The 16,490-nt window shown below is 48.6% G+C and overlaps 1 protein-coding gene across 2 annotated transcripts in view; it reads left to right on the top strand.

Moving 5' to 3' along the window:
- SMG6 (SMG6 nonsense mediated mRNA decay factor) overlaps nucleotides 1-16,490 on the top strand; it is a 1,283,123-nt gene that overhangs the window by 47,571 nt on the left and 1,219,062 nt on the right. For both annotated transcript variants that reach the window (XM_086955188.1, XM_086955187.1), the window contains exon 5: nucleotides 2,451-2,557. In XM_086955188.1, coding sequence (XP_086811314.1) covers nucleotides 2,451-2,557 — 107 coding nt within the window. The remainder of the gene's footprint in view (nucleotides 1-2,450; nucleotides 2,558-16,490) is intronic.

Consider the following 16,490-nt stretch of genomic DNA (forward strand, 5'->3'; position numbering starts at 1 on the left):
ATGCCGGAAACCGGCGAAGATATGGCTTCACGAACGCACTCCGGACATCCATGCAGCCCGCAAGGACATCACCACCTCATCAGATTAGCCAAGAGATCCTCCTTCAAAGACCGCCTGGATAACCATGCACACGACAGCAAAGAGCTCTTCAGCATCGTAAAGGAACACGCCAACCCCAGTGCCAACGCCAACAACAAACCGCCCTCACAAGAACTGTGCGACTCACTAGCCATCTTCTTCCACCGCAAGATCGCTGACATCATGACAGCTTCAGCACCATGACCGCCCCTACTATGCCAGACCCCACATGCCCTGTAAACACCACCAGCGCCAACCGCCTGACCTCCTGGTCTAACGTGAACAACGACGAGACACGCAAGGTCATGAACTCCATCCACTCAGGATCTCCATCAGACCCGTGCCCACACCAGGTATTCAACAAAGCAGACGCTGCCATCGCACCCCAACAACAGGTCAACAACATCTCCTTCGAAACAACGACATTCCTGGAAAGCTGGAAACACGCCAAAATCAACGCCGTCCTCAAGAAGCCCAAGGCGGACCCCAAGGACCTCAAGAACTTCCGGCCCATCTCCCTGCTCCTGTTCCCGGCGAAGGTCATCAAGAAAATCGTCAACATGCAACTGGCCAGCCACCTGGAAGACAACAACATCTTGGACCCGTTCCAGTCCGGGTTCAGGCGAAACCACAGCACCGAGACAGACCTCATTGCCGCCACAGACGACATCAGGAGCTAACTGGACAGCGGCGAAACATCAGCCCTCATCCCCCTGGACCTGTCAGCCGCCTTCGACACGGTCGGCCATCGCACTCTAAAGACACGCCTCCTAGAAGCCAGAATCCAAGAGAAAGCCCTTGACTGGACCACGTCCTTCCTCTCCGGCAGAACCCAGAGCGTCCGCCTCCCGCCCTTCCAATCCGAGGGCACCGACATAATCTGCGGCGTCCCCCAGGGCTCATCCCTCAGCTCAAAGCTGTTCAACGTCTACATGGCCCCCCTCGCACAAGTGGCCCGCCAACGCGACCTCAACATCATCTCCTACGCCGAGGACACCCAGCTCATCCTCTCCCTCACCAAGGACCAGCACACCGCCTATACCAACCTCCACGAGGGAATGAAGGCCTTCGCCGACTGGATGAGTAACAGCCGTCTGAAGTTGAACTCGGACAAGACGGAGGTACTCCTCCTCGGACCCACCCCCTCAGCCTGGGACGACTCCTGGTGGCCGACCACACTGGGAACAGCACAGACATCCACCGACCATGCACACAACCTAGGATTCATCCTCGACTCCTCCCTCTCCATGTCTAAACAGGTCAACGCCGTCTCCTCCTCCTGCTACAACACTTTCTGCATGCTCCCAGGATCTACAAGTGGATCCCGACCGAAACAAGAAGAACGGTCACACAGGCCCTCGTCAGCAGCAGACTGGACTAAGGCAACGCACTCTATGCAGGAATCCCAGCCAAACACCTACAACGACTACAACGCATCCAAAACGCCTCCGCCCGACTGATCGTCAACGTCCCCCGCCGCAGCCACATCACCCCCCACCTTAGAGACCTACACTGGCTCCCTGTCGACAAGAGGATCACCTTCAAACTCCTCCCCCACGCACACAAAGCACTCCACAACGCCGGCCCAGCCTACCTGAACAGCAGACTCCGCTTCTACACCCCCACCCGCCAGCTCCGCTCCGCAAGCCCCGCACTCGCCACTGTCCCCCGCATCCAACGAACAACCTCCGGTGGCAGATCCTTCTCCTACCTCGCCGCCAAGACCTGGAACACCCTCCCTACCCACCTACGGCAGACCCAAGACCTACTCGCCTTCAGAAGACTCCTCAAGACCTGGCTCTTCTAGCAGTAGCGGCACCACCTCCCCTCAGCGCCTTGAGACCCTCACGGGTAAGTAGCGTGCTTTACAAGTACTTTGATTGATTGATTGATCTTGCTAGATCAGCATTAACCTTTGAGGCTCTGCATCATTGACTTGTTCAAGTTGAACTGACCACTGTTTCTACAGATGGGCTCTAGGTCTCTCTGTGGGCAAGATCAGGTTACCACAATGCACACCAGCTTTCAAGATGTGAATTCGGTGTTGTGTATTGTGAAAATATAAATTAGATTCTTTGTAGCAAAGAAAAGGTAACATCGAACTTGGATCCTTTGACTGTGAGTTTGAAGGAAAAGGAGTAGCGGCAGTTGGAGCTTTCACTCCCTGTGTAAACGTCAGTTGCACCTGGGTTCTTGCCTAAGCTGAGCTCCCTCACTAAAGTATGTGTGTAGGCAGCGTCCGGTCTCTTTTAATCTCATGTCTTTGCGTTCTCATAGGTTCATTGAGTTAGCCAGAAGTGTATGATAGACACTGACTGTGGGTTTTACTGCAAAGAGGTAGCACATGTGAACAATTCATTTTCTGTTGGCAGGTGAAGTTTGCCCTGATCAGTGCTCAGAGGTGCATGATCTGTCAGGGGGACATTGCCAGGTACCGGGAGCAAGCCAGCGATACCACAAATTACGGCAAAGCACGCAGGTAGGAGACTACGAGCACATTACATTCTCTTTGTGTTCCTGCGGGTGGGTGAGTTGAACAACTGGAGTGGAGAGTGTTCCTGTGGTATGTTTTATGTGGTAGGGTGGTTCGAAAATTAAGATTTCATGTAGATGAGTGCTGTGTAATACAGGTAAGTGCATATCCCTACCTATTAATGTAACATTTACAAAAGAAACAGTTGCTCTAAACAGAGTGTTCTGCTGAGTTCACGTGCTACCTGACAATATTAGTGACTGTTGCGAAGTGCTTTGCCAGAAAGCATAATGTCTGGATATGATTCTCTGCCTAGTGGGTAGCACATTTTTCAGGAAAGCCTTCATGTTGAGCTCACTCCGAAATGTCGACTTTTAGAGCTGATCCTTTTGGGTTGCCCATTTTAAAAAGAAACGCAAGGAATAACAAAAAAAAATCTTGGATGGCACTCTAACCTTTCTAGCTATATATTCGTCCATCTTTGTGCCCCAAAATGTAGAAGCCCATTGGTCGGCAACTTGCCTTAAAGTGAATTCAATTAAAAGGCTTTGCTATTCTGCAGTTACTTTATTCTTCTGACTTTTTCTCTACTGCTTCCACTCTAGTTGGTGCTGTCTTCATACCTGCCACACTCAGCTCTTTTGGTTATTATCTGAGCGTTTCCTCTGAATGTCAAGAAGCTGTCGCTGTGATACCACAGTGGCATGACCTTTAAGTTTGCTATTGTTTTTGAATGACCGTTATTAAATCAGCGTGCAATGCTAACAAGTTAGACTACATCCGGTGTGTTCCAGTTGTTTTAGCGATCTGGAGAATATTTTTACTGTGACCATCTGTGACCTCGTTTATTTATGCGATCGATAGAGCAGTATTTTTAAAGAACTTGCATGGGATGTCTGGGCTAGTGCCTAATGTGTGTACTTTGTAGAGTTTTTATTTCTGTTTATTTAGACTTCTCTTTCCGGGTTGAGTGATTTTTGGAGTGTTCACAGCAAGGGAATGGATTGCATTATTGCAGTGCACCTCCTGTGTATCAATATTACGTGGTTGTAGGAGGCTTTGGTTTACAATGTGTCCAGAATCCATGACAAAGCGAGAATATGGAAAGGTAATTGTCAACCACAAATTTGGCCAGTCACAACATTAATAATTACAAAGCAGGATTTCCTCTTCTTGCTGTCTCATTAGTTGCAGGGAGCCGAAGTGTGTACCATCAGGTTCGGTCTGTGTCATCAACAGACTGGGCTGAAGAGAGATGCCCTCACAGCGCCAAAGACAGCGCAGTCACAGTGAGGAGGCATTAGATGGATCTTTGTCTTTCAGAAAATAAGTATGCGTTTCATACCTGCAGTCTGTTTCATTGTTCTCAAAACTTCCTGTTTCATACCAATTGAAGCCGGCCTGACTGGTGCATGCTGTGTAATCTTGGTCTCCTTTTGGAGTAGGAAAAATCTACAGTAAGAAAATGACAGCAACCAGTGGTAATTGCGTGCATTGTCTCACATTCTGCCGGCGTTGGGAGCATTCATCTGCTGGACTCTGTGTCTTGGCTCATGGTGCCGGCATTTTTACCGTGCTGCAGGGATCAGTGCTACTAATCCTGTTGTCAGCCAAGGCACTGTTGATGGAACAACGAGCTGGTCTTTGAGAAGATGTTGCTTCAAACATACTGCAGTCTAAACTTTACAAGTTGTTAGAAAATATACTGCACATAAAAAAGTGATGCCTCCGTTTGAAGAGGGGCGTACCGCTTTCATCAATGCACGGACATTATAATAGTATCCCAAATTTCTCTCTGCCTCTCTTAGACTGGGATCTTAATCCAGAGTATACAAAAATGAGGCGGACCAAGTAAATGTGGAGAGTATAAGATGACTAAGAAGAGCAACGAATAGAATTTTCTTGTGAGGAAGAGCCCTTTTTAGGGTCGAGCCTGCGACAGCACATGATCCGCATTTGCCTTTACTTGTGAGACACTGTTGCTTACAATAAAGGGCTTGCAGCCCACCCACTGCTTACCATTTGCTATGTTCAAAGTCACTATTCTTTGCTGCATCCTATTTGTCCGTTTTAGGACCAAGCACAGATGAATTTAGCTAACTTGTGCCTGTCCACTGCTCCACTGTGATTGAGGTACTATTTCTCCTTTCCCCGCACCTCCTCATTTCCCCCTGTCCCTCGTTTTTTATAGCACATGGCTGTGCAATATGGCTTTTAAAAAAAAAAACATATGACTATATCAATGCGGACTGCATCATAGCGTTTTTTTTCTTGACTTAAGCCATGTTAACATGTTAAATTGTCTTTTAAGATAAAGTGAGCACTAGATAAGGCAATAAAGCTATTACGTGGCAAGCCGGGGAACAATGAAAAGCCATGTGCAAGACCGTACCATAGCATGTTTTCTTTTTAATTAAAAAATAATGTACAGTGACCACTCATGGCCTACTTAGATGGACAGTTCGTCTATTCAGCCTAATATCCGTTGACTGTTATTTATCTTTTGGCGAACAGTACATTTTAGTCCGCTGCTTTAGCACTTCCAGGTCACAAGGCAGCCAGTCCTTTTGTTGAATACATAACCTGGGAGTTTTGTCTGGGAAGGACTCGTAGTTGTCTAAAGTAATCTTAGATTGGAGCATATGTGGTGATTTGGCCAATCCAAGTGCACTTTGCCAAAAATGTTTAGTGCTTATTGATTGTGGAATTCACGTGTGCCTCCGATATATAGAGACATAATGGGACGCTAAACAGGACTGGGAGGACTGACCCTTAATGGCTGTGTGCTATGCAGATGGAGCGGGCTGGGTCCAACCCTTGCTGAAGAATCAGCGAAGGTGGCTTAGTCCTGGATCGGCCTGTAAACTTTGAGCCTGCCAATGCAGTCCATGCTCCCCCTGCCAGTCTTTTTTTCAAGAAGAATAACAGAAATGAGAAATAGTGCGCCATCCTATGTTGTGCCTCATCCACGTATTTCTATGGCTGCCCAAACTCGTCATAGAAGTTGAGGAGGGAGAGGTATTACAATTCTGCATCGTACCATATATTTATGTCGATCTGTATTTCTGTTTTTCACATTTTTCAGAAGCAACATTGTGAAATGGAAATATTGTAGCCGTTTAGTTTTTAACTAGCTCATTAGTGAAATATAACTCCTGGTGTATTCTTTCCATATTCAAAGGATAGGCTTGCACCAGATAAACACAACTTTTGTAGTGAAGAACTACTCGGTTTAAACCTTTAACCTTATCGGGGTACTTGCATGGAGAGTATTTGTCGTGTTTATTGTGTGTAATATGTAAAGCATCAATGCAGATAGCATGGTTGCGAATTCACCAACAAAAATACGCAGAATTGGCTTGGTAGTTTGGTTTTGCCCTGTTCCCATGATGCACTGGGCCAGGGACAGACTAATTTGCATATAGCCAGGTTCTGAGCTGGGTTGGTGCAGTGAGCTAAAAAAACGGTGTTGGATTAAGCCCTGATCTCTTGACTGGGTGAGAGTATTCTGCTTAATTCAGAAACTCTGTCCATCACCACCCCCTGTTGTTTAATTATTTTGTCCACCATAAGCGTGGAAGGGTATACTCAGACGTGAGTCCCTTGTTCATTGCACCATCAGGATTCAAGCAAGCCGGGCCGAAGATGGCTGAAATGCCAGAAACCGGTCCCCGGAAGCTTGTTTCCTTCCCAGTGAAAGAATTGGCTTGGTAGTTTGGTTTTGCCCTGTTCCCATGATGCACTGGGCCAGGGACAGACTAATTTGCATATAGCCAGGTTCTGAGCTGGGATGGTGCAGTGAGCTAAAAAACGGTGTTGGATTAAGCCCTGATCTCTTGACTGGGTGAGAGTATTCTGCTTAATTCAGAAACTCTGTCCATCACCACCCCCTGTTGTTTAATTATTTTGTCCACCATAAGCGTGGAAGGGTATACTCAGACGTGAGTCCCTTGCTCATTGCACCATCAGGATTCAAGCAAGCCGGGCCGAAGACGGCTGAAATGCCAGAAACCGGTCCCCGGACGCTTGTTTCCTTCCCAGTGAAAGAATTGGCTTGGTAGTTTGGTTTTGCCCTGTTCCCATGATGCACTGGGCCAGGGAGAGACTAATTTGCATATAGCCAGGTTCTGAGCTGGGATGGTGCAGTGAGCTAAAAAACGGTGTTGGATTAAGCCCTGATCTCTTGACTGGGTGAGAGTATTCTGCTTAATCCAGAAACTCTGTCCATCACCACCCCCTGTTGTTTAATTATTTTGTCCACCATAAGCGTGGAAGGGTATACTCAGACGTGAGTCCCTTGCTCATTGCACCATCAGGATTCAAGCAAGCCGGGCCGAAGACGGCTGAAATGCCAGAAACCGGTCCCCGGAAGCTTGTTTCCTTCCCAGTGAAAGAATTGGCTTGGTAGTTTGGTTTTGCCCTGTTCCCATGATGCACTGGGCCAGGGACAGACTAATTTGCATATAGCCAGGTTCTGAGCTGGGATGGGGCAGTGAGCTAAAAAACGGTGTTGGATTAAGCCCTGATCTCTTGACTGGGTGAGAGTATTCTGCTTAATTCAGAAACTCTGTCCATCACCACCCCCTGTTGTTTTTTTTTTTTTTTTGGTGTAAGATGTTTATTGCACCTTCCATCACATAAAAAAAAACATACATTGTATTCGCCTACAACCGCAGTGGGCCGGCTACATGTACCCACAACAGAGAAAATTTTTGTTAGTTGTACACAGCCCATCAGCCGACATCCAGCGGACCGGCGGCGTGTTATCTGATAGCCCACAGATTGACGTCAGTGCTTTACTCGCCTACTTATTCGTCAGTAGTCTTACATTTTCACATTTTCTGTTTAACGGAACTAAACATAACAATATACTACCCAACTTGTAATTCTCCTCTCGCTACAAACACTCTGCATCACAGCATCCTCCCTCCTCAGTACCAATATTATACAGTCTTTCGCTCTACGTCCTCACCTTCAGATGTATACAGTACTCAGTGTCCGCTTCCGATTCGGACGTACCATGTTCTAGTAAATAGGCACGCAGGTACCCCCAATAGTCTTTGGGCCTAGATCTGACTGGCAACTCCTCCTCGTATGTGTTGAGCGTGTCCCGACAATAAACCATATCCTCAATCCAGTGCTTTACCTCCGGGGCTCTCTTGCTGTTCCAGTGGAGAGACACCCTTCTCTTGGCTAGCAGTAGTGCAACAGCGCAGAAGTTGCGTTTCAAGGCTCTAAGCTGTGGGACAATACCTAACAGACAGACTTTCGCCTCACACAGCATGGAAACTCCGAGCATTTCATTCAAAATGTGCGTGACCTGTTCCCAGTATCCCGCCACTTTATGACAGTGCAATGCTAGATGCATGAAGTCCGCATCTTCTTGTTTACACCTGCAACATTGTGAATCCTCCCTCAAGCCGTATTTATACAGTCGCTGAGGCGTATGGTACACCTGATGTAAATACTTATAATGAATGATTTTCAAGTTACCGTTTGGTGTCAACATGCCAGTAAGCATGCAGGATGAATCCCATTCTTCGTCAGTTAGGGGTTCTATCAGCCCAGCGCTCCATTTGTCCCTAGCCTTGTGTGTATTGCCCCCTACCGCCCCCTGTATACTTGCATATAGCTTGGATACTAGGTGAGATGCTGTGGGTGTAGTGAGGAGCAGTCGTAGGGGTTCAAGTGTTTTTGGCTCTTCTGGGTGTGTAGGGTAGTGTTCCTGGAGTGCCCTCCGCAGCCTGTAGTAGTTAAATCTGAAAAGTGGGGACGGGTTGCTGATGTATTGTAACTTGTCCAGGGTCTGGAATTCACCATCTATATACAAGTCCCCCAGTGTGTCTATGCCAGCCCGCTTAAACAGATCCATGCCAACCTGCTCCTGTGTTACCGAAAGGGCCGGGTGATGCGCTAGTGGAAGCGTGGGCGCATAGAGTGGTAGGCTGTCTGCTGCTTTCCCCATCAGTCTCCATGCCTCCGTGGTAGCGTTAACCGGATTGATGTTGTGGTCGTGTAGTCTAGGGCGTTTATGCGTCATTATGCTGGCTAGCGGGATCGGGTCAGCATCGCCCGCTTCTACAGCCACATGTGTCAAGAAGGGTATGTCGTGGTACCAGAAGTGTGCGAATTGCGCCTGAGCGCATAAGTAGTATAGGTAGAAGTCTGGAACTTTGAAACCCCCCCCCCTAGCATATGGCAGTGTCATGGTGCGCAGTTCCATCCTCGCCGGTTTCCCCGCCCAAAGCAAACTAAGTACCAGCGTTTTGATATTACGGAATACTGCAGCTGGAGGTTTTATCGGAATATTGTTAAATAAATACAGGAACTTCGGTAGAAGTACCATTTTGACGATCGCGGCCCTGTCCGCCAAGGATAGAGGAAGTCTGTTCCATCTTTTAATTTTGTCTTCAAGGGACGCTATGGTTCGCCCGTAATTTGTCCGAATGACCAATTCAGGGTCTCTGTGAAACCATATTCCTAAATATTTTGTTGGTTCCTCCTGCCATTCCAGCGGGTAGTCCAATTGTGTCGGACGTGTGCTGTCCGTCAGTGATAGGACAAGGGATTTATTCCAATTTATCTGCAATCCGGATTGTTGACCAAATTTTATGTATTCTCTTAGAAGCGGATTCAAGTGCTGTTCAGGATTTTTAACATACAACACCATGTCATCCGCATATAGCGAGATGTGTATGGGCCGGGAGGGCATTTGAAGCGCCGAGTAGTGATGGTGTTGCCGGATTTTACAGGCCAGCGGCTCCAAGATTAACGCGAAGAGCATCGGTGAGAGTGGGCACCCCTGCCGAGTACCCCTGCATATTTGAATGGGTTCCGAGATGTACCTGTTCACTCTGATGCGTGCAGTTAAGTTTGTGTATAGCATCGATACCCATCCCAGAAAGATCAGCGGAAATCCCATACGCACCAGTACTGCTTGGATAAAGGGCCAGCCAATAGTGTCAAACGCCTTAGCAGCGTCAAGCAACACTGCCACAGCCTTCGTCTCCGGAGCCAGATAGTGCGCCAATGCGAACAATGTGCGGGTGTTATGCGTGGTGGCCCTATCAGGGATGAATCCGGATTGATCGGGCCTTATTAACAACGGCATAAGCGGTTTCAACCTATCTGCCAGCAGACTAGCTATGATTTTTGTATCCACATTTAACAGCGAAAGGGGGCGGTACGAATCACATTTGTCTTCCTCCTTGCCCGGTTTCAGCAATGCGATGAGCAAGGCTTCCCTCAAAGATGCCGGTAGCGTCTGGGCTTCATGTGCCGCCCCATATAGTTGCACTAAGTGCGGGGCGAGTAAGTCAGCATACGTTTTATAAAATTCCGTTACGAAGCCATCTGGCCCCGGCGCCTTGTTATTAGGTAAACGCCTAATGGTGTCTGTAGCTTCCTCTACTGTTATAGGGCGCTCTAAGTATTTCCTATGCCCATCTGCTAGCCACGCCATTTCTATATCCTCCATATACTTCAGTAAATCAGCCTGTGATGGTGACGGGCGCGCCTTATAGAGTGTGCCATACGAGTTCATAAACTCTTTCAGTATCCCCTTGACATCCGTAATCACCTCTCCGGTTTCAGTGCAAATGGACGCTATATTTTGTGGTGGTTTACCTGAGCATATTTTAGCGGCCAGTTCCCTGCCCGGTCTGCCCCCCTCACCATAACGCCTAGCAGTTGCCCGCTTAGTTACATACTGAAGCTCGTCTGTTGCAAATTTGTTATGTTCCGTCAGCAGCGTTTGAATGTCCCCCAGTACTTTAGTGTCTCCTGTCTGGGTGTATGTCTGTTCCAGTGCTTGAATGGCCGTCTCTCATGTGTGCAGTTGCTGTTGGATATCTCTGAGGATGCCTGAGGTTGTACTAATACAGACTCCCCTAATCGTAGCCTTAAAGGCCTCCCATAACAAACCCGGGTCCTCAGTTGTCGGGCCGTTTAGGTCTAAGTAATCTACTATTGCCTTATGTATGGTGGTAACATATACAGGATCTTGCAACGCAGCTGCATTGAAGCGCCAAGTGAAGGGTGGTGGGTCATATTGTGGGATAACAACCTCCAGCATCACCGGGTTGTGGTCGGACAGTGTTCGTGGTAAGTGTTTGATATCTACAACCCATGAAAGTACTTTTTGCGTACCCAGCCAGTAGTCCAGCCTGGACCAACTGTTGTTCGCCGCTTGTATGTGTGTTGCTGTTGCCACCCCTGGGTTACGCACTCTCCACAAATCCACCATATGCAGGTCCTCCATGGCGTCCTGCAGCATTGTCCTGGCATTCCCATGCTGTTCCAAAGTATGTGTTGCCCTGTCTAGAGTGTCACGCAGTGTAACATTGAAATCTCCCCCCCATATTACGTGATTCGTCTGTAGGTCAGCGATGGTGTGCCATACCTTACTGAAAAACCCCGGGTCATCTACGTTAGGGCCATACGTGTTCACCAACAGTATCTTCTGTCGTCTAACTGTGCCTGCTACAACAACGCTCCTCCCATCTGTATCCCTGTGTATGCTTGTAATCTCAAAGTTTGTCCCCTTTCGTATTAAGATGCTCACCCCCCTAGAGTAAGACGAGTAGCTCGAGTTGGTTACAGATTCTGCCCATTTAGCACCTAGTGTGGATGTGCCGTCGCGTGCCTAGTGCGTTTCCTGTAAGAAAACGATGTTAACATTTAATCGGTCAAAATAAGCAAACAATCGCCTAATCTTTTTCGGGTTGCCTAGACCCCGCACAGTCCAAGTGAGGAATTTCAGCGTACTATTACGTGACATGAGCGTGTGTGTGGATGGTGATTATATACGCCAGGCATTGAGCCTGCTTCCTATAGTGTGTGTGCGCAGTGTCACACCTCAGAGCAATCGAAGGCGACAGTGGTATACGTTGAATGAAAACATTGTTCACATGATAATACACGACTAAGGAGTTCGCCATGCTTCTCAGACACAGAGGTTGTAGTTGAATAGATCCTGAATTCTCTGCCCTCCCCCCACCCACTTTAGCACCCAAACTTTGCCAAAGCCATCCCTGAACAACCTTTAACTTAGGTAGCAAACATGTCTCGGGGTACACCCTCAGGGGGGTGTCACCAGGTTCACACATCTCCATCCACACAGTGGATGTGGACAGACGCTTGCGTAAGTATCAATATACAACATACGTGTAACCTTCTCTAACCCCCCAATCCCCTTAATATAACCAACAGCGATGAAATGGCACAAATACAGTCCTTCATACCCACCACAATAATGTGTCTTAGTTCATCGGATATGCGGAACCGTGCCACGGACATTGTCCCTCATGCTAGATAAGCTGTACGACGACAGACCCAGCCAAAGTGCCTGCTAGGGGCATTCGGCCCAACATCCCCATCAGCTGGCCTACACAGCGCCCCCCCATCACTGTCAGCACTCCTGAAACTCACATCTTGATGGTCGCTGCTGCGGCATATCATTATCAAGGTCCGTACTCACAGTAAGTTCGTAATTGCATCGCCAAGCCATCGTCCAATATATTCGCAGTCGCCTTGTCACGTAGCAGTTCCCACAGTCGGTTGCAGCTTCTGCCAGCCTGCGTCTTTCATGTGAGTTCCGTAGCTCAGTCCAGCCTTGCCTCGAACAAACTTAATCGTTCCACATCGCTCGTCGGTTCATTCCGATCTTGAGGTTTCCTTCGCTTTCCTTGTTCTTTGATATACTCCTGTGCCGCCTGTACTGTCTGAAGTATGACCGGTTTCCCGCCATTGGTGATTTTGAGTTTCGCCGGATATAGCATGGCGTACTCCAGACCCAGCTCCCTCAGCTTCTTTTTCACCGGAGCGAATTCCTTCCGAGCCAGTTGTACCACCATGGTGTGATCAGGATAGAACTCCAGAGTGTTTCCCTGATGAGTGATCTTACCCAGTTCTCTGGCCAGCCGTAAGATCGTGTCTCTATCCCTGTAATTAAGCATGCGAGCAATGATCATGCGTGGGGCAGCGCCAGGCTTTGGGACGGGTGCCAGCGAACGATGAGCACGTTCCACCAGGAACACTGGGGACAGTTTTTCGGAGCCAAAGATCTCTCTCACCAGTGCCTCGATGTAGGTCTCCATCTTCCCTGTGTTTGTGGATTCCGGCAGACCCGAAATCCGGACGTTATTGCGCCTGGACCTGGCTTCCTGGTCCTCCACCCTGGCTCGTAGGCTCTCCACTGTTTTCTCCAGGCCACTGCAGGTCTTCGACGTGGTTCTGTGGTCATCCTCCACCTTTGAGATGCGCTGCTCGGCTTCCACAATGCGCTCGTCATGTTTTTCAATTTTCGCCGCCATATTGTCCACCCTCTGTACCACGTTATCCAGTTTACCATTCATCTCCTGCAGCCTCTGCTGGATCGCCCGCAGTACTGATTCCATGCCCGTGCCTTCCGACAGCTCTTGGCCACCTTCCGCTTCGGGGTCTGTCGCGGTATTTTTGCCCTGTTTCCGAGTTTCAAACTGGAGCTTGGTCTGTTGCCTGTCCGGTTTCCCCATTTCGTGGTGTAGCTTTGGTGAATTGTGCCCGGTCGTCTTAGGGCTGCTAGCCGTAGTCGCACTGGCCGTGGAGTTGGCGCGATGTGTTGTTGCTGCGGCCCCCCACCTTGCTGTACGCATAGTCATCAGCCGGTAAATGCGAGTGTGGGTATTGCTGGGCCCGTGCTGGTATGGCGCCTTATAGGTTCAATGGGTGTCGCTGTCTGGGGACCTCATGGGGCACAGTAGGAACAGATCCCTGCACCTCCGCACCCCCTCGCTGGAGATAGAGACTCTCTTGGTCCGGCGGGGCTGGTGTGCTTTTAGGGCCAGATTGCGTAGGTCTTTGGCGCGGCCTCGGGCATCTCTCACAGCGTGCACTCCCCTTGCCCCGTGCGAGTCACAGTCCACCTCGCTCACCTCGTGGTCACCGCCACAGGAACGCCGTCCAAGGGTCCGCTGCGCAGCTCAGCCAGCAACAAGGGCAGGGAGCCCTCCGCTCCCACACACCTCCAGAGCCCCTCACAGCCGCCAGGCATCAAAGGGAAGCATCACCGTGTCTGCCCGTTCGTCCGTCGCCGCCGGTCATATGCGTTTCAAGGGCGCCGCCATCTTGCCTCTGGTGGAACGCACGGCAAAGCACAGCGCTTCTGCACCTAGCCGCGGTCCCCGATCGCCTCACAGCCTCGTATGGTGGTCAGCACCCTCAATCCTTGCGGCGCCGGGTAGGTACCCAGTCCCAATTTACTTGCGTGTCTCGTGAGCTCAGATCAGCCGATCCTCGCGAGCGGCCATTTTGGATCGCCGCAGTCAGTTCTTCGCCATTCGGGTCGGATCTCCTTCAAACAGCCCATTTGGTGTCACCTCCTTGCCATGGTGACGTGGGTCCCGAGTTCCGATGCCGAATTCTCGGTTTATTTAGGCGTTAGCGGGGGATTTAAGGGGTCAAAGGCCGCTAGGCTCGCGACCGTCCGGCGAAGCTGACACACTAGCCAGCCATTCCGCAGTGCGCCCTCTAGCGCCCCCCACCACCACCTGTTGTTTAATTATTTTGTCCACCATAAGCGTGGAAGGGTATACTCAGACGTGAGTCCCTTGCTCATTGCACCATCAGGATTCAAGCAATCCGGGCCGAAGACGGCTGAAATGCCAGAAACCGGTCCCCGGAAGCTTGTTTCCTTCCCAGTGAAAGAATTGGCTTGGTAGTTTGGTTTTGCCCTGTTCCCATGATGCACTGGGCCAGGATCTCTTGACTGGGTGAGAGTATTCTGCTTAATTCAGAAACTCTGTCCATCACCACCCCCTGTTGTTTAATTATTTTGTCCACCATAAGCGTGGAAGGGTATACTCGGACGTGAGTCCCTTGCTCATTGCACCATCAGGATTCAAGCAAGCCGGGCCGAAGACGGCTGAAATGCCAGAAACCGGTCCCCGGAAGCTTGTTTTCTTCCCAGTGAAAGAATTGGCTTGGTAGTTTGGTTTTGCACTGTTCCCATGATGCACTGGGCCAGGGACAGACTAATTCGCATATAGCCAGGTTCTGAGCTGGGATGGTGCAGTGAGCTAAAAAACGGTGTTGGATTAAGCCCTGATCTCTTGACTGGGTGAGAGTATTCTGCTTAATTCAGAAACTCTGTCCATCACCACCCCCTGTTGTTTAATTATTTTGTCCACCATAAGCGTGGAAGGGTATACTCAGACGTGAGTCCCTTGCTCATTGTACCATCAGGATTCAAGCAAGCTGGGCCGAAGACGGCTGAAATGCCAGAAACCGGTCCCCGGAAGCTTGTTTCCTTCCCAGTGAAAGAATTGGCTTGGTAGTTTGGTTTTGCCCTGTTCCCATGATGCACTGGGCCAGGGACAGACTAATTTGCATATAGCCAGGTTCTGAGCTGGGATTGTGCAGTGAGCTAAAAAACGGTGTTGGATTAAGCCCTGATCTCTTGACTGGGTGAGAGTATTCTGCTTAATTCAGAAACTCTGTCCATCACCACCCCCTGTTGTTTAATTAGTCCTGGATCGGCCTGTAAACTTTGAGCCTGCCAATGCAGTCCATGCTCCCCCTGCCAGTCTTTTTTTCAAGAAGAATAACAAAAATGAGAAATAGTGCGCCATCCTATGTTGTGCCTCATCCACGTATTTCTATGGCTGCCCAAACTCGTCATAGAAGTTGAGGAGGGAGAGGTATTACAATTCTGCATCGTACCATATATTTATGTCGATCTGTATTTCTGTTTTTCAAATTTTTCAGGAGCAACATTGTGAAATGGAAATATTGTAGCCGTTTAGTTTTTAACTAGCTCATTACTGCAATATAACTCCTGGTGTATTCTTTCCATATTCAAAGGATAGGCTTGCACCAGATAAATACAACTTTTGTAGTGAAGAACTACTCGGTTTTAACCTTTAACCTTATCGGGGTACTTGCATGGAGAGTATTTGTCGTGTTTATTGTGTGTAATATGTAAAGCATCAATGCAGATAGCATGGTTGCGAATTCACCAACAAAAATACGCAGCCAGTAATCTGCAGTTCCCAAGTTTGAATATGGAAGAGCAAAATCAGTTTTCCATCCTTCCAATGTTGGTATGTTGAGCTGATAAATTTGGTTCTTTTTTAAACCACAGTGAAATCATAGCATAGGGTAAAAAGCGTTATTTGACTATAGTATACACACGCCAAAGGTACAGAACAGAATGACTTTACAATCTTAAGGAATTACATGATTTAGCAACGTATTGCTTGTTAAGTCTGCTTTGTGGGACTCTGGCGAGCAGGCAGAGATGTCTGGAAAGAAGAAACCAACTCCTTCAGTGTAACGTAGAAGAAAGCTGTCAGCTGTTTACGATGCCATCCTTGCGCTGCAAGTCTGCCCCGGTACAGCAAGATTCAGGTCTGCATTCTTCACTAAATATGTGGGAGTCTGTAATTAATAAAAGTCATGAGGCAGTGAGATTTCTAACGTACCTTATTATTTGACAGCTGCGAGGAGCCAGTGTGGACCCACCCAAAATACAGAAGTTGCATGCGGTTTATGTAGACTATAGAAATGTTGCACAAATAATACACATCCAATGGGCATTCCCCGACATAGGTATTTTCCAAACCTTTATCCATTCATTAATGTGTATTCAATGAGGCCCTATATATAGGCATTTATCAAAACACGCATGGGGCATCGCAACAGCTTGTCACATACGCTTGTGACTTGCTCATTTCTGAAGGCCTTGTGGTTACAGCAAAAGTACAGAACTTCATAAACAAGTAGGGTGTAATAAGTCAACGGTTCTAAGTGCAGCTCAAGGGTCAAGTAAAGTATAGAAACTAAAGAAACAGGCCAGCAACTTTGACATATTCTAAAGACTTCTTCTCTCGAACGTCACAAAATGGAGCCTGAAATAAAATGTATTCCACTTCCCTCCCACTCCAGCTCCCCCTCTTTTCTT

Source organism: Lissotriton vulgaris, chromosome 2_1 (assembly GCF_964263255.1).
Source record: "Lissotriton vulgaris chromosome 2_1, aLisVul1.2, whole genome shotgun sequence".
Lineage (NCBI taxonomy): Eukaryota > Metazoa > Chordata > Amphibia > Caudata > Salamandridae > Lissotriton > Lissotriton vulgaris.